This window comes from Parus major, chromosome 4, assembly GCF_001522545.3.
Source record: "Parus major isolate Abel chromosome 4, Parus_major1.1, whole genome shotgun sequence".
NCBI classification, from domain to species: domain Eukaryota; kingdom Metazoa; phylum Chordata; class Aves; order Passeriformes; family Paridae; genus Parus; species Parus major.
In genome coordinates this window covers 27,937,278-27,965,171 of record NC_031771.1, presented here as the reverse complement: position 1 = coordinate 27,965,171, position 27,894 = coordinate 27,937,278, and the positions used below count along the sequence as shown (strand labels likewise).

Here is a 27,894-nt window from a genome sequence, read left to right as displayed (position 1 = left end):
TTGCTTATGTGCTTAGTCTATATCTGTAGTTTAATGTACACTTAAATGTTGAAAGCTTGCTGTCTGAACATAGAATTGTTTTTGTTTCAGAGCCTGAAGTACACTTACCAATGTATCTAGTTTGCAATTTCTCATTCTTGTCCCTTCATCCCCACAAGGCAGATGTCAATTTCAGAGGCTATGGGATTTCCATCTGCTTGTGGTTGAGACATATAAGTGTTCATCAGTGCACCTAGATACCAGTCATGAGGATTTATTTACTAGACGAAGTTGTGTGCCAACTTCCTAGTCATCAGGGAAATGTTTTCAGCAGTACGCAGTTTATTAACTGGCACTGAAGTAAACTTTTGATACAAATGGGAGTTTTGGGGAATAGAGACACATTTCTTTGGGCTTCTTATTTTTGCATGCAGTACCAAAAATGCAATCACCAAGGGACAAAAGATGCTTTTCAAAATGTGTATGTCTCACCTTCACATGATACTGATCCACAGAAGATAGAAATATATTTTCTGGTAGACCGTAGTGTGGTAATGCAGCAGTTAATTTTTCCAAATCAAACAACTAGTGCATCATTTTCATGAAAAGGGTTTCAATGTTTGAAGAGTAGAATTTGGGGGTTTGATCTCTGTCTTGTTTTTCCTTTCCACTTGTAGTGTGGTAAGTGCTATGTTATGATCAAAGTGGCTTACGGTGAATGAAAGGGAAGATAATGAAATCTGAGGATTAAACTTTCTTTCCCCATGTATCCTAAATAACAAGGTAGAAATACAGAGAGCTGTGTGGTTGCATTAGAAGCCTCAGGCTGTTATTAATCAGTGTGAGAAAAGATTAAACACCAGAACCATGGCAACCATGTAACATTTGTGAATGAATCTGTGTTTCCATAAGGCAGTTCCTAATGCGCAGAACTGCATATTCTAAAATACATGTATTCAAAGTAGGTTGGCGCAGAAACTACAGTCCATATTTGGGGAATGGCAGTTAGAAATGTTCTCTGTTTATACCTTGAGTATCTTTATTTCATGGAAAATGTAGACATGGCAGGATACTTGGGGGTTTTATGCTCATTCGTTGGCTGGAAGTGATGTCTACTGCTAGAGGTGATGTTTGCATATAATTGAACATAATTTTCTGAGTACAAAAACTGACCTCATGAGTTATTTATTTGGATTATATCTAGGTTTGTTGTTTCTTTCCAGTGACTGTTATGACACAGTGTGTTTAAGATCAGAAAATACAGAAACTACTATGGAAATTTATTTCACATCAAATCACTGGTGTTCCATCATCTTTTCTCTGTTTATATGTTAAAACATCAAGCATGATGATATCATGACAGAAATCACAGAACATAAGTCTTTTCTCAACTTTTTCATGATCTGTAATGATATCCAATGGAGTTTCCTCTTGCAGAAGACACTGCCAAATCCTCCTAAAGAGTGAGTCTTAGAGGTAAATTACCCATGTTGTGAGCCTCAGGAACTGCAGTCAAATGACTCTGGGTAACTTTGTTTGGAAATTCATATTGAAAAGACAAAATCCAGAGGGAATATTTTAAATAATTAAAATTTTATATTGGCTAGTTTTTGAAAAATGTTTTCTTCTAGTATCCTGAGTTTACTGTCACTCAGTGTAGCCCCAGTTAAATATTTCTGACTATGTTGAGCAGAATAATCTTTACTGAACTTTTATTCTGTATGGAGTATTTGCTGGTGCTGTCACAGAGCCACTATTTCAGTCAAGGTGCAATTTCCCTTCTGTACCTCCAGGAAATCTGCTTTCTGTGTTATTTTCTCTACAGCCTATTTGATAATTGACATTATTAATAGGTAACTTGTACTGATGTGCACTGCTAGTGGGTTTCAATTCCAGGAATATTGTATCTACTGTACTGAATGGGGGACCAGTCTGACATACATAAAAATATTTCTGTCTGGCAACTAATGCAGAAGAGTATGGTGTAAATTAATACATTTGAAAGGCAATGGAATTAATTAAACAGCTCACCTGAAGCTTGCAAACTTGGGGAATAGGTTGTTGTTGTGCTGCCTGACCTGGTCACATTATAAAGTAAAAAGTAATACCCGAGTTAAAATTTTGTCTTACATAAACTAAAAAATAGTGCCCAAGAACTGCAGTTTCATTATGACCAATTACTTGAATATTGTGTCATTTTGATTTTCATCACACATGATGTATCTTTTGTGTCTGTGCCTTTGTCTTCGAGGAAAACTTAATTTTGTCTCAGAGAGAGGGGCGATATTGGTAGTAAAAAAGAAAGTTTTCCACCTGTTGAATGAATGATGGTGTGTGCTTTTCTTTTTACAACTGTATTGGGATGTCTGTAGGCTTGTTGCTTGCCTGAAATACATTTTTTTTTCTCTAATCCAACATGCCACTCTGTCCTTTTCTTCCTTCTTGGGGTCCTCCCATTTTCCCTCTGCCCATTGTCATAAACTGCAATCCTCTTGTCCTAGCACACATCTTTGCTGCATATTGGCCTGCAGGGAATAACAGAGCTGCTATTAGGTACCATGGATTTGAGTGGCTCTGTCATGCTCCAGTGTTCCCTTTTCCACTCAGACAAATCTGAATCTGCCAAGCTTTGGAAAAAAATGTCATCAAGCTAAATGTTTGGCCTTAACTTCATCTATAGGCAAATATGTTTATTTTACAAAGAGCAATATTATTACTTACAGATGTGATTTGACAGTGATCTAAGAAGTGAATACTATCTAAGGTATCACCAGTACCTCACACTTTAGTCTTTACAAAAGCACAGTTACGTCAAATTATGGAAACCACGACTTTTGTTCCATAAGAAATATTAATATTTCAATGGCAGAAGTTAAAATTATTTCAGATAGAGGTAGAAGAGGGAAGTAAAGTTTCCTTTAGAATGATGGTTAAAATTCTGGTTAGTAAAATATTAAAGTTATATTTTCATGATGACAGTTTCTAGTAATTTGCAGTGTTTCCAAAATTGAAGCTGTCCAAACCATTTCAGTGCTATTTTACAAGTTTGGTGAACTGCCAGAGGACCTTGGATGCTTTGGGTCTGCAGGTGGGTGTGCTATGTCAACACCAGGAAAACCTCTGAACTGTATGTGCTTTAAAACAAGTTGGAATAGAAATATTACATTGCCCCACAAAATGCTGTAAAAAAAATTCAGTAGGGATCATTAACAATTTCTTATTTCTTAACTAAAAAAAAAAAGAAACATGTTTTTATCAAAAGGGGAAGGAAAAAATTTCACCTCTCACAAACTGTTTTAATGAGCTTTCTAGATTTTTGTCTAGCATGCATCTGTATACAGATGTAAAGGTCCAACACCACTAATATGACAAAGGCCTTGTGGATTTTTGCTTCTTACATTTTTTGATATATTTGTGGAATTCTGGAGGCAGAGGGAAGCCATAGAAAGGTCACAAAACTTCAAGCCAAGGTAAACAGCCTGTCAGAATATGTTTAGGAAATGACAGTATAAACCACAGAAAAACATATAGAAAGGAGAAGAAAACATATACCCTTGGAAAATACATTTCCTGGTTGGAATGATGTTGAGGCTTTGAGCTGCTTATGTTGCTTCCTTGCTCCTTTCCAGTAAATTGTCTTTGTTCAGATTGTTGATTCAATCCATGTTCCCAGGCACCCAGGTTTTGGGGGGAGAAGATCTTCTGCAACAGGTATATCAGAAGGTATTGTGGGCATCGTGCCTAAAGGCCAGAGCATCTTTAGTCCCTGGAAAGGGTATTGGACTGCCTTTTTGGCATAAATTATACTTAGTAATATTTAAAAAAATATTACAGATACAGCACCAGAGCATTTCTTTAGTCATTTTCAAAGAGGCTTCTGTTTGCTCCTTTGCACACTGCAAAGAAAATAAGGCTTCTGCGTTGGTAAGTTCAACATGCATTTCAACGGGTTTTTTCTCCATTGAAGTTGTAAAATGGATTCTCAGTTCTTGGTTATTCATCATAGTTCTCTTGTGTTTCATGTACAAGCTTCTCTTCATTGGAAAATAGTTTTCCATGGCCATGCTATTGTCCCTGCTGCTCCTTAGCCCCGTGACATCAGCTGCAAAATTACGTAGCACAATAATGTAAATACTAGAGCATTTGAACAACTTTGGTTTGTTACTTTTACAGAAAGTTCAGACATCAGTCCAGATATGTGATGAGAGGAATTTTAGTCACACAGAAGGCTTTCTGGCAGGCTCTTGTAGCACATTTAGCCTAGATAACTTACTGAAATAAAGCTGTTGGCTAAAAACGTCATTATTCAAGCTGAATTTTGTTTGGTTTTCCAGCATACTTGTTTCCCTCGAGTTTACCTCTCTACTAATGGAATTAATCAGCTTTTATTTGAAAGGTCTAGGATTTAAACTGTGGAATTTGAGTTTCTCTTTTACTTCAGGTGTACCAGAAGACCAAAGGGTGCAATAAAAAGTACTGCAAGTTAGGTAGAGGAACTAAGTCCCCTGAGTCCCCTCAACATCTTAAACCTAAGTCAATAAATGTAAATATTAGTTTATCTCACTCTTTAAAAATCAGAAAGGTAGGTAATGATTTCATCTCCTAAACTGAAAAATAAAAAAAAAGTTATCTTTAGAAATTTCATAAGCTGATCTTAAAAAGCAAAAAAAAGCTCAGCACTCCAAATAAATTTGATAAATGTGTTGAGCCCTGAGGCCTTAGTACAATTAATGTATACATTGCCTTTGTAATAAGTTGTATACCCGATCATAAAGTAAAAACACTGGTGGATCTGTTAAAGGAATTAGTTTGTGTTTGGGGGAAAAAAGATAATGATAAAGTAATTAGTATCATAAGTTCAACAAAGATTTAAAACTATGGTACATGGCAGTAATGGATTTTGAGCACAGTTAATGAGCATATTCATTGCATTCATTTTTAATTAAGTGGAAAAAATAGTGGTCCTTTAAATGGAGATAATAAATGTGCAAGTCAGTCTTGCACAAACACGCAACACAAGAATTTATTGCCTGCTGTCTAACTAGGGAACTGGGAATCATTATAAAGATTAGATTTACTGAAAAAAAAAATCCAGAGAAAGCTTTAGTAGAAAATGTTTATGAGGTAATAATTTTCACATTAAATATAGTTTGGCATATTTGGTAGAGTGTGTGTGTGTGTGCATGTTTTTTAAAATATGAGCCTTTGCTATCATCAGAGTTAGGACTGTTTGTACCGTTGAAAAGGACTCTGCTATTTACAAATTTAGATTTATGTGAGATGTATTTAATATATGACTTCGCATTCAAGAGAACATAAAAATATCAGAAACCTCAAAACTTTCTCAGGGGTTTGTTATGCTCATGCTTCGGATACAAATTGCGGCTTAAAAGTAAAAGCTTGTCTCGGGAGGCTGCAGCTGAAAACAGCCGAGGGTTTGCCCTGCACACATTCACCTTCCCAAACCACCGGGCTCTGCTGCCACTGGGGCTCTGGGGGATTCACGCTGGGGCAGGGAAAATGCAGCTGCAAGGCTTAGTGTTTATTCTGTCAGTGGGCAACTGACATGAAGCAGGTTAAAGCACTGAAACCAGATGTCCCTTCTAGAGCAGTGGCTTTCCGTGTTTTTATGACTTGGGAACCCCCTAAATATTTCCAGTGGAAATGAAGACATTTGTATGCCATGCTGAAGCTTATTGATGATTGACTGGCATGTCTTAGTTACCTTTCATGGATCTGGTTGTTCACCGATCCCCAGGGATTTCCAGACAACTTGTTAAAAGCAATGAAACTAAATCAAACTTCATATGTTTCATTCTCTCAAAGTTCCCTACCCATATGTCTCTTGTCAATATTTCTACAATACCAGGTTCTTTCTGACATGTGGTGAGGTCTAGGTTTTTGCTCAACAAACGTTTTGTTGGGATATAATAAGCCTTAACTTAACCTTTAGGAGGTTATTCACCCTGGACATTATAGGAGAGGGAATTTTCCATCCCAAAAAGCCCCCAGACTTTCACTGGGGGCATGCAGTGTACTGCTGGTGAAATTGCAGTACGAGGTACTGTGCCACTCAGGCAATTACAGTCTTTTTTTTCCTCTGACTTTATTCTGCCCTGTCACACATGTGGTAATTGCTTTCTGTACAAGAAGCAAAACCATACACTTGGGTCTCTTCAAAATGCTTACTCTGCTTTTATTTTTTTAACCTCACTGCATGGTTTTATTATGTATGTAAGTCAGTAGCAACTTGGGAGCTAAGTTTAAAATAGCTGCCTCTAGCTGCATACTTTTAGCGTTTAAAAAATAAAAAATTGCAGAGTCAGTTTATTGGTTAAATTAGGAATTTTATGGAATTTCTGTAAGTAAATAAACATTTTATTGTATTTTCTGTTCAGGTATGACTTTGTAGAAGTTGAAGAGCCCAGTGATGGCACTGTTTTAGGGCGCTGGTGTGGTTCCAGTAGTGTGCCAAGCAGACAAATCTCCAAAGGAAACCAGATCAGAATAAGATTTGTGTCTGATGAATATTTTCCTTCTGAACCTGGATTCTGCATCCATTATACACTTCTTATGCCAGTAAGTAACATGTTTCAGATCAAAACATTTCAGGATACAAAATCTTTGAAGTGGTGGCTCAAAAGAATCTTTTAATAGGGTAAGATTAATTATTGTTTATTCCTTAATAATAATAACAGTGTGCAATCTGTCTTCCTGAATTGTACATTTTGTTTCTGTTTTTTAACTGAGTGTTCCTGTGGTTCTTTTTGGATGGCTTTAGACTAGGAAGTTGTGGGCTTGGTGGTTTGTGTGGAAAATTCAGTAAAATGTTTGCATTCCTAATACTATACTGTGGAAAAAAAGAAAGAATTCCAGCTTTGAGAAAAAGACAGATAAGTTTATGAATCAGCAGTGTGATGTTGAAAGAGGACTTGAGAAGTTACAGAAAATAAGCTGAAGAGATTAATGTTTTCATTAGTCAGCTGCTATTAGATAAACCTAACCAGATGATTATACCTAGTTCCCAAACAGAAGAGTTCTTCTGATTCTAGATAGTTTTATTATAGAGACAAAGAAAACAATCCGTAATGTTCATTTTTCACTACATTTTCCTTGTAAACTGTACTTCAGGCTTCTCTTGGATGTTGCTTAAAGCTTTAAATCACAGATATTAAACTAGTCATTGTCTAAAATGTGACTAATTTCACTGTCAACAGTTTTCTGTTACTATTTTCATGAAATGAAAGATCTGTGACAGCAAAAAAATGTTTACAAAATTTTAAGGATGAGATAATGTCCTGAAACATTAAAATGGAGGAAAATAGGAGTTGACTTGTTTTAAAATAGATATTCCATATTTAAAGAGAGTAAGGAGTATTTTTTTGTTAAATGCTTCATAATTCACTTTGAATCTCTTAAGTAGTCTTGTGGTCTGTGGTATTTGGTTGGTGGAAAATATCTTGAAGGTCGGTGAAAAATTGATCAAAAGAATCCATGTTGTAACTCCACTGACATGTGCTTCACTCAGAATGCACTTGGCTGGCTTTATTGTTCTGCTATTTTTGTTCCTTCTCTCCATTGGCAAAATTTCAGTTATTGAGAAGAATATATTTAGCATGCTGATGATGGTGTCAGTGCACTGGGAGTGGGATGTTTGTGTATATATATATGTATATATATATATATTTATGTGGGTTGTTTTCCTATAAATATTTTTAACTACTTATGCCTAAGGAAGAACTACTTCTAAAGGTACTAAAGGTTTGATCTGCATATTTGACTCTTTTATGAGTTGGAATAAGTTTTGCTAGTAGAATACTATGACCTGAAAATGGTAAACTTTAAAATTAAATAAAATGTCAGTCTCCAAACTTGAAATAAGGCCAGGCTTAAACTTCAGTACACCTGAGGGCAGGATGTAATTAGTATATTTACTTTTAGAAAACAGTGAAAGAAAATCACTAAATACATGTATTTGTGGGGCTGGTGCCAAATTCCGTTGTCATAGCTCTAGTATCACACCCTACCTGCGATGTGTCTCACTTATGTATGATCCCACTTCTGTGGAACTGCTTAAACAAAGGCACCTGAAAATAGTATTATATGTATAATTATTTCTGTGTCATGCTGTACAAATGGACTGAATTTATTCCTTAATATTTGATGAGGAAAAGAACTTAGAAAATTTAAATTACCAGCACTCACAAAGCAATGGTTTAATGTTCAAAATAGTTACACCTAACACATGCAAGGGACAAGAGCAGCCCACTTGCTGTCATAAGAATTTGGAATGAGCCCCAAAACTGCTTATCAGTTAATTTCTAAATCTCCCTCTAAAAAGAGCCGTGATCTTTTTCAACAAAAAATATGTCCTAATAGTCATGCAGAATACAATTACATATTTCAGACAGCAGATTGTAAATTAAATAGATATTGCTTAGTTACAAGATTAAATCTGCTTCTTGTACCCAAAGCAGTTGAAAACCAATGCCAAAAAACAGTAGATTTCTTTACAACTATAAAGTTATCTCATCCAGCTTTTCAAGAGAAAATAAAATTTACAGGCCCACTCCCACACCCCCACTAAAAATATGTCAGCTAGGGGAATGAGTTTAAATTTTAAATAATTCTTGCAAAACCATAACTGACTCACTAAGAGATTCAGTTCAATGAATTGGTCCTAAACAGTTAATTTTTTTTCCTCTTTTTTTTTTTTTTGACAAGTAGTGGGGAGGGGGAGATGCCCGGTAGACTAGCAATGAGAGATTGTTTGGGGAGAAATGAAGCAAAACTGAAATAAAACAGTGCAAGCTTGTTTCTGTATTTGAAGGCCACACACAGAGAGGGGCACTGGACACATTTTCAGGTCTTTTAAAGAGCAAGAGAAATGGCTTTGTTTAGATCTGCTGTAATTTATTGTGTGTGTATATGTATATATATATAATTTTTTTTAGTTTGTTTTTTTACTTTGTATATTATATTTCAAACCAACTTTTCACATGATAAGTAGTAGGAGAATGGCTGTTGATCTGACTACTTTATTTCTAGGATTTAGTTTCTCCAAAGAAAGGATCCACAGCCATTCCAGTGTCAGTGGATGCAACATCATTCTCTAGAAAGGTTTGATGTGGGGTTGGAAGGCGCTGCATAAAAGCAGTGCACATACTGTATACAAGCAGAATGTTCTCTGAGAAAAAAAATGACACTTTTCTTCAGATCCTAACTTATCAGAGCTTAATAATTTTAATTTCTTCCATTTTAAATTGAGTACTGTGACTGCATCTGGAACTTTCTGTAATTCTGGTCTTACTCCCAGTTTCATTCCTCCATTTAATACTTACAATTTAATTTTGTCTGGAATACCATGAAGTGGAAGCAAGTGTTGAAAAATCTTACTCCTATTAAGCAGACATTGTTTATGTTATTCCAAAATTATTATGCTCCCTTCAGCACAGCTGTTATTCTGTCACTCTTTTATGCTCTGCCCCGTCACTTACTCTGTGCTTGCTGGTGAGCTGCTTTATTCAGTAAGGGCTGCCTGGTGATGATTCTCAATTTTGACCAGCTATCCATTTATTAAAACTCATGATTTTGGCAGCAGCACTGTGCCACCTAAACCCTCCTAGAACTCTATTGCAAAACAAGCCATGTTTCATTCCTTTCCCCCTTCTTTTCACATGCCCCCTGTAGTAGCCACATGAAATTGAGGGAAATCTTACAAACTCTTACACATTTGGGCCTCAGTCTTCCTAGTGACTTGTTTAGTTTAAACTATGTCAGTTACAAGTTTGGCAGAGAAAACTTGATGTAATAAAGTCCATTGTTAGTTGGGGAGCGGGTGAATGGGATACTTGATGCCTGAGGTGCCATTAAGGAATGCATGACTGATTGCCAAAGTAGTTATTAATTATTCAGGGCACTCAGAACAAAGCAGCTCCAGTTAAAGTTGAAGCTGGGGGTGACTGTATTCCCCTTCTTTTTTGGCATATGGGAGCATGTCATTTGTCATCAAAGATCATGCCAAAGATCTTTGAAAAGAACAGACTTAACCCTCTTTTATGCAAGATGAAACTTCAAGAAGCTGTCTAAAGACTGACCTGGTTTAAGAGTGACTTAGCAGGTGGTTTGGGATTTTGGTGCAGTACCTGTTTGGCTACATGGGTGTCAATCCAAGAGTGTAGTCTGGTTTGAATTGCTTTTACTTTTTCCTCTTTTGATGCAGAGGTTTTGTTAGTATTGCTCTTGCTTTTTAACAGTAATGGAAATTAAATAAATATTCATTTAGAACTATCTAATAATTCTTCCTTTATTTCATCCAAATTGGCTAAGCTTTGCTCTTTAAAGATTGAGCATGTTACTTTTTTTGAGTGCAATCTTTTAAATTGAGCTTCTTGATTGAAACAGGCAAATAAAATTAAAATACTAATAGAAAAAGTGCATAAAATAGAACAGAGAGGAAAGCTCATCCCTGCTTGCACTTCCTCTCACAACTCTCACAAGTCTACCAATTTTACAGCAATCAGGTGTGTTTCTCACATGTTTGTGCTGAAGCCCAAGAGATGCTTAACTCCGTCTGCAATACCTGGAAATCCATCTGGAAACATCATAAAGGACATTATTGATTTCCTAAACAAGTATTTTTCTACACTCTCTTTAGACGTGGTCAAAAGGTTTCAGAAATAAAATTATTTCAGGGTTGTTTAAGCCCAGGTGGTACAAAGAATCAGCAGAGCAGATGAGTGTTATGTAGCACTTTGCAATGCTACATGAAGTGAAAAAGAACTGTGAAAACCCTTCATGTCCTGGGAAGGACTCTTAAAACAAAACCTCTGTGTTCAGGGTTTCCACTGATTAGGTACAGTGAAACCTTAGTCTAGATAATTGAAGAGGCTACTAAAGATGCTTCAGTGCAAATTCCATGTGTTATTCTATGTGGCAAAAATTCACTGTAAATCAAATATGTTTTGGAACTAATTCTTTCCTTAGAGACTCCATTTTGCATTAAATATTTGCTTAACGTCTTAGATAAGATAATTTCTTAGATGAGACACTAAATATTACCCCAAAATACATAGATAGGAGTGAAATGCTTCAGTTAAGCAAAAAAATGCAGAAAGTTCAAACTGAGAGTGGGACTAAAATGAGTGGTGGGGGGGTAAAAGTCGTTGAGGCAAAAGAACCTCTGAAGTATGCTTTCTAATTAATTCATAATGCCTTTTTTTCCTGTGACCGTATCTCATGCTGTCCCAGGGACATCATGAAGAGTTTAAAGATCTCTGTGTGTGAAGCAGACTTGCAGAGGGACAAGGTTAGACAGGAATCTAGTAAGCTTTTGGACCTGCACAGAAGTCCATGGAGGTGTATCCTTAACCTCTCACAAGCTGAGGTGTCAGTGAGGATTTTATGAGACTCCGAAAGGAAGAATGACATTTTGAACCATTTTGGTGCTGTCATTTAGTTCTTAAAAGGAGTAAGTATACTTGTCTGATAGCAAGTTTTGTACTTTGAAGGACAATGTTCCTTTCCCTTTGGCCAAAATCTGAATGGAGTTTCTCATGTAGTGTAAGCCATTTCCTTTGTGTTCCTTGTGTTTTTCTGTGATGTTAGTTTTGCAATGGCTCAGGCTGAAAAGAATCACAAATTGTTTCATTGTTTGTGGGAAAAAGTAATTTAGTTTCCTTGGATTAAACATTTTTACAGATTTATCATATATTTGACTAAGATTTAAACTCATTTATTTGGGAACTTCATTGAGTATTATGTCCTGTATCACTGAGGCAAGAGATAAAAAAAACCAGCTAATTTTCTTATTGCTAAATAAATAGCGGCAATTTCAAAATTAAATGCAAATGTCATGATTTGGTGGTTTTTTATTTACAAGTTCTATACATTTTTCTTTCTGAAAAATTCAGGAGTGTTCAAGTATCAAAGTGGGATTTTTTTATGGAACATTGAGATAAATCTTAAAATTCCAATTTTTGAGTTGGGGAGTTGTTTTGTTTTTTTTTTTTTGAAAGAAGGTATTGAGGGGCAATCACAACAAATGACATGGACGTGAAAATTACTCTCCTTTTAGTTGTCCAGAGCATTATGTCCAAGCTAGATTACTCTCTGTCAACTTGTTTCAAGCAGAAATTATTACCATAAACAAGAGATGGGATAATGCAACTGTCCAGGATAACCTGGCGACATTTATTGCTCATTGTACCAAATAAGGTCTTTGATCTCATATTAGCCCTCTCCTCCCACATGAAAGCAGACCATAGAATGATTCCATGGAAATAATTAAATGCCCTAAAAAGTGAAAAAGTTTAGAAAACATGTTGGAAAAGTAGTTCAAATACATGAGACATACTCATTTCTTTTCATACATACATACTCTTTTCTTCATTTTCTGTAAATTACCCAAAGGATTTAATAACCTTTCCATTTAGTAATGAATATTTATATTGTCAGGGACTCTTTTTTAGTATTTGAAAACTTTATTAGTGTCTCATAGCATTTCAGCAGAGAAGTTTGTGTATGCATAGTTAACTTGGAATGAGTTTTACATGGTCTGTCATTTACTTTTTTTGTAGTGTTCTAGTGTAAATTTTAATGTTGTGTGCTCTGCTGTTTTCAAAAATTCAAAGGTTTTCTATGAGGGTCCTCAAACAAAAAAACACTTCAAGCAAGGCTATGACTTAAGAGAAATCTGTATGTATATAAAAATGTAAACTCAGTGATGTCATGGAGCTTTGGATGCTACTTCAACAGAAATATTCAGTGATGTTCAAATGTTCCTTTAGTATTTCAAGATTATTCTGTAGTCATGCTTCAAGTTTATTTGTTCAATCTAATTGATCATATCTATCCTAAAGAATGCAGTGTCCCAATTATTTGTAAATTCTATTTAATCACTAAATATCTTATGAGCTACTTTTCACTTAATATGTTTGGTTTAAAAAGCCCAAACCATCCTCTCCCCAAAAAACCCAACTAAACAAAAAAATGGCAATAAAAAGTCCACACACAAAAATCCCACATAAAAATCCAAACAAAAAACCCAAAGAATTCCCAACACCACTTTCCTCTTCCCCAATTTTTTTTTATGGAACCCCTTATTTTTTATAACCTAAATACTACAGAATAATCTAGTTGACTATCCCTTCTCCAATTTTCAGGATTGACATTTTTGAGAAAGCATGATGATGTCTTCTCTACAAATTCCAAAGTGAAGTGATTCTATCCCATTCTCAAAGTAATCCCCATGTAACTGGCATAGTCCTGATTTTTTTTTTTTTTCTTTTGAATACTGAGATGTTTTCTCTGACAAGGTTGCTAACTAAAAAAAAAAAAAGGTAAGTAAATGTACATTTGATACTAGGTTTCAGGCACCCCCACAGTTTTCAGTTATGCCATTTAGGTGCTTTCCTGCTCTGTCCCTACGCATTATTAGTGTCTTAGTCGTGCCACAATCCCATCCATTGCCTCACCCCAACAAAACAAGCAGTAACTAATTAGAGTGGTTTGTACCGTGCTGAATTTTCTTACTATGATTCTGGTAGGCAAAAGGCAGAAATGAAATGAAAGAAGTTGAGATAGAAGAGTGCAACTTCTCAATTTATTTTTCACATGGTAGAGCTCTGATGGGGGCAGCTGTAAACATTTGAGATGAACCCAGCTGTGGAGCAGCTTCTGTGGATGGTTTACTGCAGAATCTAGCTCCACAGGTTGATAGAAGCACCTCTTTAAATTCAGGAGAAAAATTCTTGACAGAGTAATAACACTGTATAGTAGCTTCAGGGTAAGAGTTTGCTTGTGGGAAGATTAATGTGGGATACTGGTAGTGGTGTTAAGACAAATCCTTTTGTTTCTAAAAAGGGAGAGATAATAAGTGCTATGGGAATACCAAAATTTGCACCTGTCTTGTCTTTGCAGTACCTGGCCTCTGGTGTTACAGATGGGGATTATGAGCTGTCATTTGTTAGCTTCTATAAGTGCTCAAAACCATTTTAATGATGATGATGAAAGGTTCTTCTGAAGAAGCCAGGATTGTTGTTGAAAAGCATTCAGTTTTGTTTTCATGGGAATGTCTAGAAAATCAAAAGCTGTCACATCTGTTCCTGCAATTATCTCAGGCTGGGGTGGTAGACAAGGAATTCAGGAAGGCTGCTTCCATGCTTGCTCCTAGCTGGCTGATGTTGCTGAAGAACTGTAATTGTTTAAAAACAAAACTAAATTTAAAAAACCTTACATGTGGAAATGGAAGGCAGTTTGTTTGACCAAAGACATTTCCAGAGACTTGGCTATTAATTTCACTCTGCTTTTGAGCTGAGCAATAAATCACAGGAGAAAAATAGCAATGATCATTTACAAGGAGAAATAGAATGCTGGGCTTCATATTGAAGGGTGTGTTTTAATGCATGAAAGACACAGTTTAAAGGCACTTGAAAGGTGGAGGTGTAAAAGCAGATGTCACAGCCTTTCCAAGAAATTCTGTGTATAATCCTACAGGCACTGTGGAGGTTGGTAGATTCTAATAGCCTTTCCCTTTCAGCTGCAAAAGGGTTTCTTGGGGGAACTCCGTAATAACTCTACTGTGACATCCCTTACAGCAGTTCTTGGTCTCATCTGAGTGTGTTAGGAGGATTGGGGATTTTCAGTGTAGTGGTGTAGATAATTAAATCAATATGGTGATTTGTTGTTCAGTATCTAGCTCTGGTGTCTTTTGATAGCACTTAGCTTCTGAGTTTGTCGGTGGACATCTCTTATTCTAAATATTCTTCTAATGGTATGTCAAGCACGCTCTAAAAATCATGCCTATCTTTAGAAAGACAGATCCTGTGCTAAGGAAATTTTGTTAGAAATCAGTATCTTCGTAGTTTGGTGAATGGTTGGCATAGTAAATGCAATTCCTGAATTTGAATGTTCAAGTGTTTTATTTTCACTATTTTTCTTACTGGGCCTGCATGTGAGTGTTTAAAAGGCCACTGTCTTTGAAGCTTGAAAACCCCTAAGATTTAAAATATATTTGAAAACAAATTTTTGCTACTAACCCTGAACTTCCCTGCTGACTGACAGAACCAAAATGACTAGGTAGCCAAGGAGAGTAAGATAACTTAGCTGGGCCAAATTATCAAACCCTCTCAGTCATCATCTATATTTCTTGAGGGGAAAGGATCAAATTACAAATAAATTCCAACTTTCTAACTGGAAGGACAGTTAGCCACATACATGTAAGCTTTTAAGATGTAATCTGTTTATAGGGTTGCCTTTGCTTATCTTCTAAAATTGCTCTGATCTGCTGAACTCTTCAGATTTGTGTGTGCATATTTGTCGTAGGGCTTTTCAATGTTAGGTGTTCTGGGAAATCAAAAGTTAGTAATAAAATACTTCCTGTTCTTAAGTCCACTGTGTAATGCCTTTTTGGTTTAGAATTCTTATCTTTTAGTTTTAAGTTCTGTCATTGTTTGTACTCTGTCAATGTCTATAACTTTAAATATTATATTTACTTTATTTATTTCCCTTTTTGCTTAAGAAAGTCACAGGCACCTTTCATGGAGGAAAAAAACCCTTTGCAGTTAGGTGCCTAAAATAGCAGTATATCTTTAATGCAAAATTAATGTGGAATTAAGGTGCATTAGAAATGTTAAATTCCGTGTTTTGGAATTGTTTGTTGGTATAAGGATTTCAGAGTACAGCTCATTTCTTCACCAAAAAATCAAAGATACATAGTCAAGTTAACAATATAAAGACAACTAAAAATTTTCAGGAAGTTTTTCAATTCTTTAAATTGGAGAAGAGACTTACTTTTAAAGAAGAAAAAAAAGAAACCCTTAAAATTTCTTGATATTTAATCACCTGAAACTTACAAATTACAAAGGAATTTGCAAAATCAATCAATTAAAAGGTATCAAAGTATGAACAGGACCAACTTTTCTGTGCAGACCCTTTTGAAAAAGTTGTTGATATTTTTCATACACTTAGGTCATTCTAAGGAGCATCATTAAAGAAGTCATACAAAGCCACAATTTACTAAATCAGTGCTATACAAAAGTGCTATTGAATACTTTATAGATAGAACTGGCCTAAATTTTGTGGTTCATATTTGAAATAATAACAAAAAATTAAGGTGTAGTCATGATGAAAATCTGAAAAAAGTGATTTTAATAACATCATTATTTTCTTATTTTTTCTAAATTTGATTGCCTAATAAATTATGAGAGTACAATTACTTTCGAAAGACTTCTCCATTGTCCTTAGTTAAATACTTACAAAAGGTAATCTCCTAATTGAGCAATTAGAGAGTCACTAATCAATTAGAGATAGTTAGAGAATCCCCCAAGAGAGCAAGGAAGAACACATCTTGCATGGGGTACAGCATGTGAATTTTTTGGTTTAGATCTTTTATACCCTGCTCTGGCTTTGTCATGCACAGTGTTCTGTCCCCAGTTACAGTCTGCCATAGCCATGGCTTCTTGCAGAGTGGCAATTTCCACTGTTTTTCTTTCTGCAGGAAAAGGATGGCAGTTTGTTTCTGCCAAGTATTGATGTTCAGAGGAGAAAGAGAAATAATAGTCAAGTTACCCAAGGGGTGATAACTGGCAGTTGCTATAGTACCCAGCTGTCATGGCTAGGTCATTTGGTTACAAATGGTGTTCCTGTGGGCTTTACTGGATGAATAATTGTATTTTAAACTTATTTTAACAATGCACCAACTTGAACTTATTATTGCATGCCATTTTAATGCTATTTCTAGTCATCTACAACGTTAGAGAAATTTCAATAATAATCATATACTTTCCAATTTATAGGCTTGAAATCTTCGAAAGTTTTGATTCTAGTATTTTTGTCATTTACAGTGTGACTGGTGACACATTTTTAAACATGCTGTTCCCATTGCCTTCAACAGGAGCTATTAGGTATTGTGAGTCTGAAAAACAACACCATACCATCACAATAATGGTCACATTATTCAATCCTAAATAGATTTTGGTGGGGTTTTTTCAGTTTTTTGGGGTTTTTTAAAAAATATTTTAGCTAATTAATTGACAAATAATTGTTTCCCTATACGTATTTATTACACTGAAATTATTGTTCTGCCCAGCATCTATGTATGCCTCCAATCTCCTAATTAAGTGAACTATATACCATGGACCAGATTCAGTAATGAAGTAGAGATTGCTTGGAGGAATTAAGCTTTGATGCTAATGAGGTTAAAAACAGTATTGATGCTCTCATTCTGAGATTACAGTCAGTGGTTATACCAAAAAATTGGTTTCATTTTCTGTGGGAGAAGTTGAATTGTAGGAGATAAGAAAATAAAAGAGTTGTCAATGTTTTAGTTACTTGCTAAAGTATCCTGGTTTCTCAGAATTCTCTTTAAGAACATAATAGTTGCTAAGGTAACCTGTATCTAATACTAGTATATTGTTTGAGAAGAGAATATAACCTGAATTGTTAAATAGCAAAATATCCTCTTCTAATTTCCTAACTGAAATATAGCCTTACAAAGGGAATTTATACTCATCTAAATTCAGGCAATTTACATTAAGTTTATGGTGATGTACTGGAAATGACAATTTGTCTTCCCTCCCATTCCCCAAGTGATTAGTGCTCACGCATCCTAATTTGTTCATTCAGATCCTTGTTGGTCCACTGGGACTGCACAGATAATCTGAAAGATGCAAAGTAGCTTCAAATTAAATAGTAAATAATGCTAAATAAAGTAAATAGTAAATAAAGGCTAAGAACATGATAATACTATCTTCTTGGGATTTAGGTATCTCAAATGTATAAACATTTACAAAAACAGAAAATATTTTCTCCAAATACAAGACTGAGTCTTCCTTCTGCAAAGCATGGCAAGTGACCACAGTCACTTAACTTGTTTAACAAAGTGTAATTCATGCAGAAAATCTCAATTATGTTTCATTTTTATTATTGATAACCTTCAGAATGTGTTTTTATTTAGACAAAATAAAATCTCATGGGGCTTCCCTGTGGGAGCAGGTGGGAGAAATCTCACCAGAATTAGCCATGCAGAGACCTCTTTGGCTGAGTGTCCTTGCAAAGTCACTTCCCTCTCCCCTGCCTCCCCTGTTCTTGCCCTCTTCTTGCAGTGTCTGTCCATCATGCCCTGGAAAAACCATACCACAATATATATTCAGTGATCATCGGTTGTAAATAATGCCTTTTTAATATCATCTTAAATTGTCTTCTTATCTGGTTTATTTCTGAGGTAGTGCTTTGTTGGGGATGCAGAAGAGCATTTTCTGACTTGGTCAAAATATAAACTTGTGGTTAGCCAGTATCTTTCAGTCCAGTAGGGTAAGGCAGCAAATCACTTTGTTTTCTTTCTGTTGAACCCCACTTTACCCAGTGTCTGCAGTTTACACAAAGTCATATTTCTTACGAGCTGGAAAATTCAGGTACAACCAGTGCCTCACACTTTGGCTTTTTATTTAAACTGATAATAAGCCCTACATCTAACCACTTCCTAGATCACAGTGAATAGCAGCTTGTGAAATGACAATTAAATAATGTTTAGAAAACCACAGTTTTTGATGTCTTGTGTTCTGTAATTAGCTCCATATATTCTACATTAAATCATCAGAAACTGACAGTATTGCTGAATCAGTGAAAGGGAAAATAAGAGACACGGGGATATTTTAAGTATATATGCAATTCAAAGCATCAATATTAATTTTTCAAATGGATGTTAAAATGGGTACATGAGGGGAATACCATGAGAGGTGCCTCTTTAAAAGGCTTTGCAACTCTTTTAAAATTCTGCAATTGAAATACTAAATTGAAGAAAACCTTCACCTCTTTCAAAAGTGACAGTAAGGTATAGCAGATAGCAGTGATTTGTAAATGGGTTCTGATTAGTGCAGTGTTAGTGTGTAGCACTTCCTTTCTTGTGCAGGTGTTTTGACTTTGTAGCTTTCCAGCAGAGTTAGTGTGCAAAACCAGAATAGTGTGAAAGGAGGAAACCAGATGAAGGTCTGTGCACATGGGGACATCCCTTTAAGTCAGTGTGGCTGCTGTAAACAGTCTGGTGGCAGGACTGGGGCCACAATCGATGCCTGAATAGACTCGTTTATAATGTTACAAGCAGGATTAAGGGCCTGGTTGAGAACATGAAGCAGCATAATTTTTTATAATTTCTGTTAGAAAGAGTAACCACACCCATACTATGTTAGCAAGCCCAAATGGATATAATTATCTCTCTATCTATGTCAGGATACTTCATCTAGTTGACCATGAAATTAATTAGATATTATTAGGGAATTTGGTCACATCTGTGGACAGTGACATTGTTATAGCTGAAGATAATTTCAGGCTTAATGGAAGACAACTGATTAACTAGCAATCATCAGGAGAATGATATTTTCTCTAAAAAATACTGGATTTATTGATACTGTGGGTTTATTACTCGGCAGATGCCTTCTTTCCTTCTTTTTTTGTCAAGGAAAGGGCTGAAAAGGAATTGCATATACAAAGGAAAACGTATATTTATTCATTATAGTGAAAGCAATTAGACTGTTTCAAAGATTTATTTCATTTTTAATAACACCAAAAATCAGGTTGAGGCAGTTGATTATAGTGGTGCCTTAAAATTCCCTGTTCTATTTTAATGGATTTGTTCATGCTGTAAGCAGCACCAAATTTCATGGGAGACTAATAGAAATAGAATGAAGCATTCTGCTTTCAAACCATCTTTGAAGGATCAATTTTAAATAGCTTTGAAAAAGTAGAGCATGGCAGAAATGCATCTACTTTTGTTTTATAGCTGATACTAAAACTATCTTCTCAAGTGTGTTATATTACATACTATTTTGAGGTTTCAAAGGAATTGTAAATGATACTGCCAAAGGAGCTTCTGCTATTCCCAAGGAAACAACTTTTATTAAAAAGCCTGTGACTCCCTAATTTTCTTCAAGAGAAAGTAGCTAAATTAAAGTCCAAAATTGGAGTAGTTTCATTTTCATTTTAATTGAGGGCTTGTGGTTTGACATTCAGCTAAAAAAAAAAAAAAGTATTTTTCTACCAGTTATTCTATATTTAGTTATACTGGTATGCAGTTATTTATTTTTATAGGTACCATTAGTTTACTAAATCCAAAGGGTTAAAATGTTCAAATGGATGAAGAGTTACTGAGGAAAAAAAGTATTTGGTTATGTATTCAGGAGAGCTTCTGGCATAGTTAATGAAAAAAGATTTTAAAATTATTTAGCATTAATTTTTTTCTAAAATTCAGCATGTCCCTCAGCATAACTTTACAGATCTTCTAGAAAGATGAAGGTTACCAGGTAGATGTTTTGCAAGACAGTCACAGAGATGCAAGGCTGGAAGGGAACTCAGTGGGACTGGACCTTTTCTGAGCAATTGTCCTGCTCCAAGCAGGGATGAAGATTTCAGAGATTCCCCATATCATCTGTTGCACACTTTTACATTGTGTAAAATTTTTTTTCAAGCACTTAACATAAATAATTCTTGCCATTGATGGACTAGGGAACAGCTGATCATCTGATGCTCTTTTGCATGTTTGTTGTCTCCTGTCAGCCTGGTCTTGTCAAGATGAAAGAAAGTTGTATCACTTAATCTTTTATTGGTTTTGTTTTCATCTTGCTCTTTCATGTGAATATCCTGTTTCTCTCTGCCTGTGTCTCACAAGTGCTGGAGATAAATCTGAACACTGTATTTCAACTGAGACCTCTCTAGCAGCTTGATATATGTTTTTATGTTGTTCTGAAAATATCTGAATGGATCCCATCCTCTCTTATGCAGGTTTTGGTCTTCTCTGTAACACCGTTTATTCTGCTTCAGACTCTACTTATGAATTTGCATTTATTCTTTTAATATTTTACTCCTAAATGCAAGGAACTTCAAAATACTTTTTATTAAATATCAAAGTATAATGAAGTAACATGAAATGCCTGATGTCACTAAGAATGGGTATACTGAGATAGAGATGAGGTTCTTTCTCTGCAAAGTAATGCTTTGTTCAAGGACTTTTTTTACCTTAAGGCAGGACAAGCTCTGATTTGCAATGTCTGCTGTACAGGAATGTTGGGTGTGTTCATTTTATTGTGATATGAAATGAAAAGAAAGCTGTTGTGGAATGCAATTTAACATGTGTACTGAAGGGTCAAATTAGCGTTCACTGTAGAAGTAATTTTCATTGTACATTCACAAATACACTTTCCAGTTGTAACAAACGGTCATTCCTTTAATGTTTGATTCCTTCAATTCCATCTAATGTTTGATGAACCTCCTGGGAGCATACTGGGATAAGTAAACATTTTCTTTAGATCACCTACCCATTTCCAGTGGGGAAGTTCCTAGAGGGAACTTAAAGACTGGTTCATTCACCGACTCCAAACACTGTTGTTTAATTTGATTAAGCTGTTGTATGTGTTTTGAGTAAAATGAGTAATTTAAAAAAAAGTTTGCAGACATGGTGTCCTTTAATATATGGCCGGCCATATCATATGGAAGAGTGTACAAAAACTTCTGTTCGGAACAGCTGCACTTATGTTGACTGTTTATTCCTTGTCAGCTGCTGTCAGTCAATTAAGAACTAGAGCATTGTGTACAGAATATAAAAGAAAGACTTCTGTAAGTCATAAATATAGCAGACACAGCTTTTCCCTGCTTGAATTTTAGGTGTGTCTATACATGCAGTGATTAACAGTCACAGTAACCCTATTTGCAGTAAGATGTGTGCAAACAGATCAGATGTAGATTACATCTACATGTCCCCTGCCATCTGATTGCAGGAATCTCTTTTTGCATTGATTCATTTGGCCACTTTATTTGCTGTCAGCTCAGCTACAATGTTATTCCTCCTTTTTGATGATAATTTCATATTGTAAGCAAAACTCAGGTTGTCCTGTTCTCCTGACTGAAGGAAAAGGTGTTCTACAATTCAGCCTTCAGGTATGTATACTGGACTTGCATAGTATCAAAGTTTCAGGGGAAGATCCTAAGCTGTGGTAGAATCCTATTCTGCTAAAATTCAGCTAAACCTTGGATCCAGGGTCTCTGTACAATAAATATAAACTCTAAAAAGACTAAAAATATATCATTAGAAATATTGAGAAGAGATATTCTCTTTCTTGCTCCCGGTATTTGATATATAAATCTTTATAAAGTTTCCCTTCTAGAAGGGAATTGTAGGTATAATACAACATTCATCAAGATAGGACAACCTAGAAAATTACATTTAACTTTATATTTACAGAATGAAGGTAAAGGGTTTATTTATAGCAGCATTTGAAAAAAACACTTCTTATTTAGCTGTCAACTCATGCATTTGAATGTCCATGAAGGAATATTTTAGTGCAAATGATGTCACTACTATTTAAAACAGTCACTAAATACCCTATCGCTTTAATCACAAGGACAGTTCAAGCACAAAACAAAAAGGAAGCTCCCTTAAGAGCTTAGGGTTGAAACATAAAAATGTAATTGTGGGTATATTCAGAAAGTCATCAAGCAATGAAATATTGGTGTGGTTTTAGAAGGGTCTCTGTAGAGTTTGACTTTAACTCTGTAGAGTTCCTACTCCTCAGTGGGAGCTATATGAGGAGAAAATGCTACATTTTTTGGGAAAGTCAGCAAATAGCCAATAGAGTTTTGCCCTGCAAATGGGTACAAGACTGCAATGACCTCTTAACAATGAGCTAGATTAAGCAGGGAATAAACTTTAAATGTCCTTAAATACTGTGATGAGTATTTAATAAGGGAGAGTTGAAAGGAAGGCACTAAGACAGGGAGGACGGAGTTATTACCTGGGAAAATATTTTCCGTTTCCAAAGCTTAATCTGCAGCAATCAGCAGCAGTCCCATGAGATGTGAATAGCTGACCACCTGTCCTGCATGTACCCTCACACGTTCCACACCTTGTAAGGATTCACTGCAGCTGCTAATTTGTTTAGGACAGTTCTGTGAATATTAAAATGGAAATGCTATCAGACATGAAGGTTATGATTTTTAGACACTGGAGGATTTGCCTGTTTTAGCACCTTGCTGCAAGCACATGACAAGATCTTGCTCCAAAGAAAGATTTTGTGAGATTGTGATGAGAAAAACTGGACTTCAGTAAATTATTTTGGTACTTCATTTTGCCTATACACAGTCTACTTTCAGTCATTTTCAGCAGGTATTTTATCTGTATATACACACAAACACACTTTATACCCTTTAAAATCTGTATATAGAAGTTAATATTGCCCATGGTCTGAATTAGACTAAATATTTTTATTAAGAATTTAAATTGTCCAAGACATAGCATTATCTATGGGCTATAGCTTTTTGAAGTTGCAGGTATAGCCCTCCCATGTGCCCATGCATGAGACAAGAACAGCCAATTTTAAATGCATATCATAAATTTGGTTTGAAAATGTTATAATGAAAGTTACTCTGAAGTTCAGAAATCAAAATATTTAGCAGTCGTTACTAGGATACAAAGGGTAGACTTTTTCTTATGGCATATATATATATATATATATATAGTTATATGGTGTGGGGAGAGCTCACTCTAAATTTTGTTTTAAAGTCTCATTTAGAAGAGAGAAATGTATCAAAAGAGAGTGCTCACTAAAATTAAGATTTTGGAAGTAGTTATGGTTTAAATGATACTCTGCCACATTTAATAGGAACCCAGACTCTGGGATAATAAACATATAGATTGTGTATCTACAGTAATTTGAAAATTATTAAAAAAGACAAATTATTTCAGGAAGTAACTCAAGATTACTGAGTTAATGACATTACTGACATACTGACTTGACTTTGAAGTTTCTTGTCTTGGACATAATCTATGCCATAACTTGTTCTATACTGTTATCACAGGCTAAGTGTTTGCTTTTAAATGTTTTTTGTTCAACTCAGTGAATTTCGACTTCATCAGGTCCTGGTTTCAGAATAGTCAGGCTGGGTCTTTGCCTACTGAGTCAAAATGTGACCAAGTCATGAGATGTCTTACATTTGTTTGAGTCTTCTATCTGGAATCCTATTCACTACCATGTCCACAAATTCCGAGTGCAAGCAAATACAATTAAAAACCTATTAGAAAGGTAGAAAAATGGCATCAGAATTTGACTTCCCTTGCAATTATCTGATTAAATCTGCAAGCTTTCTGGATTCTGATGTTTGCAGGGGTTACATGATTCATGGCTTGAGATCTCTGCAGTTGCCAAAGATGCTGGCAACACAGCTTTGCTTGATCAAGAAGAGTTGTTTATACAATTCTTCTTTCCTTAATCAGCTGGAAGAATAAATCAGTGAATGAAAGTTCTTACCAAAAAGAATACATGAATCACTGGGTCATTTTGTAAAAAAAACAAATACTTCCAGTAAAGGAGAGGAAGGTAATTTGGTAGTGCTTAATGAAATACTCATAAAGTAGCACATGCTGCTTCAGTGAGACTTACCAGATGCACTGAAAAAATGAATAACCTGCATCTGCATCCAAGATAGTTGTGTCTGTGTATATATTTCTTAGGAATGGAAACCTCTAAACTATCATGATGGAGTGTATTGATAATAAGATCTCACATACAATACAGTTCTGAGCATCAGTTTTCTTCTTTTTGCCTTTAAAATGAATTACTGTGATTTATTACTGATACATGCAATCACAGAAAAAAAAAACCACAGTGTATTTTATGCATATATAAACACAACTATTTATGTACACATACATGATTATAGATATTTATGATGAGTGACCAATCACTAAAGTTTTTTGAAAATAGCTTCCAGAGATTATTCCTATTGATGGCATCATCTGAGAATTAATGAGCTTAGCTCTAACTGTGTCAGCTCTGTCTTCACAGAGTGTCTCTCACACCTATACTGTCTATTTCAAAAGGTGTCAGTGTGCATAGACTTCAAGCAAAAAGCTGCAATTTGCCAGAGGAATGCTGATGATTAGTGACATCCTGTGCTATTTCCATGCTTCCTTGGGAGCATCTTGCAGTTGTTTCCAGCCCAATTAGAATTCCAGGCCTTCTCTGTGAACTGCACAGAAACTCTCTTTAGGGGAATATTTAAACATTTTCAAAAAGCATTTTATCTCACGTTTAGCCTGAGGAAATGTTATGATGTTAGTTAAGCTATGTTATCCAATGCTAGCATCCAATGCTAAAGACTTTTGCATGTCTTTATTCTTTTATTTTCACCTGTGACAGCAAAACCAGAAAGGCGCAAATGTTTTCATTTTCCCTTGTGATCGCTGGGATCTTTCTCCTGTTGGTGATAATGGAGAGTAGAGTTTACCTATTATTCAGAAGGCAATCCTCAAAATGCAGTTACCAAAATATGGATGTAGAGCTTGGAAAGACATCTCTGGCTTTAAGATGTAAATTGGTGCAAGGGCATGCATGGATACTCATCAGCAAGTGAGGTTCTCAGTGAAATGAAAGGAAAACCCTGCACACACACAAGGAGAGCCTAAACAAGCTTTTGATAAGAGGCTGCAGCACACTCTAGGAACAGAGAATTTAGGGAGCCTGTGGAAGGCAGAGAGCTGAAGGCCCAAGAAAGAGGGTGCTGTCCTCCTGCAGTTTGGTTCTCATTTGCAGAAGCATTAAATTGAGGAGGGCTGGTACCCCTCTATCTGTGTGTCATTTGACTGGCAGAGGCTGCATCCCTGAAGCGAGGCCAGCTGAAAGAGTGGGCTGTTTAATTCAGTGCTGCTGGAGCTTATTTCACCAAACCTATGGCTCAGAGCCCCAGGGTGATGTGCCTCCCATGTAGCCATCCTTGCTGCTGTGATAGTAACTTCATCTAAAGCAGTAAAAAGTGCTGCAATGGATGGGAGCTGTGGCAGCCTTCCTGACTTCCTTCTCTGCCATGTGCAATAAACATTCTTGCCTTATTCCTGGTTTTGGCAGCCTAAATTGATTATCTGCCTCTGTGGCTTCTTTCTTTTTTTCCTTTTTTTTTTTTGGTTTTTTTTTGTTTTTTTTTCCCTGTTTTTTTACTTGAGGCGTAAGAAGAAGATCCTGGAACTTGACTTCTCCAGTGTTTGCACACAGGCCCAGCTACAGATCATCTCACTTCCTTCTGCCTTGCAACTTGAACAGGAAGGATTAACACTTTCTTAGCAGTGCTCATTAATGTTGCACAGAGAAAGTGTCTTCATAAAATGAGAGACTTTGAAGACTTTGACAAGTGCTTTTTCTTTTGTACTGCATAGATGCAAGCAAGTAAAAGTGTGTGCCTTTTCAGCTAGGTCAGCATTCCTGGAGGCTTTTCACACCTATTGCTGGCGTGTACTTGTGGGAGAAAACAAAGAGCCATTGTTATGGAGAGAAATTTGTGTCCTCAGGGCAAACTGGAAGGAGTTGGATATCTGCTTTCTCTCATAGCTTCTAATGATGCTTCTAGGAGGGTTACCTGTGATTGTAAATGAAGAAAACAGGCTCTTTATTGTGCATGCTACAAGAATGTGCATGTACTATAAGTTTCAAAAGCATATCTTTAAATCTAAGCAGGACTTGGAGTGTTCCTATATAATAATTAAAAAAAACTCCAACAAACTCTGAGGATATTTCATTAAAAGAAATATGTTATTTCTTTCAAATGACTGATCCTACTTGGGTTTCAGGGGAGACTAGGTTCCTTTGAGGTTTTTATAGAGTCCCTTCTAGTTTGATTAAACTACACTGATGTTTATTAGCTTCTCTGAACTGTGCCAACTGATGAATGGGTCATAACTCAGAAACTGCTTGACAATATTTTCTTCAAGACAAGAAAGGGAAAAAAAGTGGGGATTTCTTTTGTGGGGAGGTAATTATTTTAGACATAGTATTCAGTACTTGTAAGTGTCCTGTCATGCCAAGTACTTGACTCACTTGTTTTTGTTTTTCCAGTCTTAGTGCTTGCATTATTAAACATTAAATTCCTTACTCCTGGCGGCATTATGTTACTATTTTTTGCCTCTCCTTTAACTGGAAGAGGGTAGTGTTAGTACCTTGAGACTCTTATCCTGAGAAACAAGAACAAAATAAAGGGTTTTCTTAGATCATAATAGTGCTTAAGAGCTGATCTTGTGTAGATTGTAGATCAGTGCTGTTATGTGCTGAATTATTTAGCCTTGGAGCAGGTACAGTGCAAGGGAAGAACAGACAGATACTGGCAAACAGGAAAGGTTACAACATCCAGTCTCATACCCAATTTTATACCTGGTATCTGTCTAACACATTTCTGGGCTCTTCAGGTAAACCCGTAATGAGTATCTAAAAAAATTGGTTGTATTCATTCTCTCACAGAACTTGTGAGATCAAGGAATTGCCTTTGTGCTTATTTTACAGATTTGATAAGGCTGTGATACAAACCCGTATGCTGTGAAATTCCTGGTGCCAGAGTCAATCGAAAACTGTATTTGTGTTAGCAGCTGCTGTGCTTTCAGTTGTGATGACTTTGCTATTGCAGGTCTATGCTTCTTTTTCAGAAGTTTGCCTCTTGTTTATTATTTAGCCACATACACAGTCATGCTGGCATAGCAAGGAGATACTACTTTCAGATGCCTTACATTATGAAGGTTTGGCCTAAATACTGTGCTCAGGATAACAAAAGAAATGTGTGTCAGAACAAGAAATTAATCATAAATCTTCAAGTTAGGCTACATACTAAATCATACTTTAGGCTTGAACTTCAACTTGATGATTTTAAATTTGTTTATTGAAATTTTTGTTCAGATCTGCTGCTTCTGTGAGGGTTGGCTTCTTATTCCACTTACAACAGTGTCCTACTCTTTTCCCTTTGAAAAAGAGGCTAGATGGAGTAGTTTTGATTCCTTAATAGGGCATTACTAACATTGTAAACACCATAAGACACATTTTAGTCCCTAAATCTTTTCTGGGGCACTGTTACGTGGGATGTTCTGGACTAGATAGTCTTTTGACATTAGTCTGT

At 35.8% G+C, this 27,894-nt stretch overlaps 1 protein-coding gene across 1 annotated transcript in view; it reads left to right on the top strand.

Annotated features, from left to right (window-relative positions):
- PDGFC (platelet derived growth factor C) overlaps positions 1 to 27,894 on the top strand; it is a 121,916-nt gene that overhangs the window by 82,048 nt on the left and 11,974 nt on the right. The window contains exon 3 of the mRNA XM_015625867.3: positions 6,378 to 6,558. Coding sequence (XP_015481353.1) covers positions 6,378 to 6,558 — 181 coding nt within the window. The remainder of the gene's footprint in view (positions 1 to 6,377; positions 6,559 to 27,894) is intronic.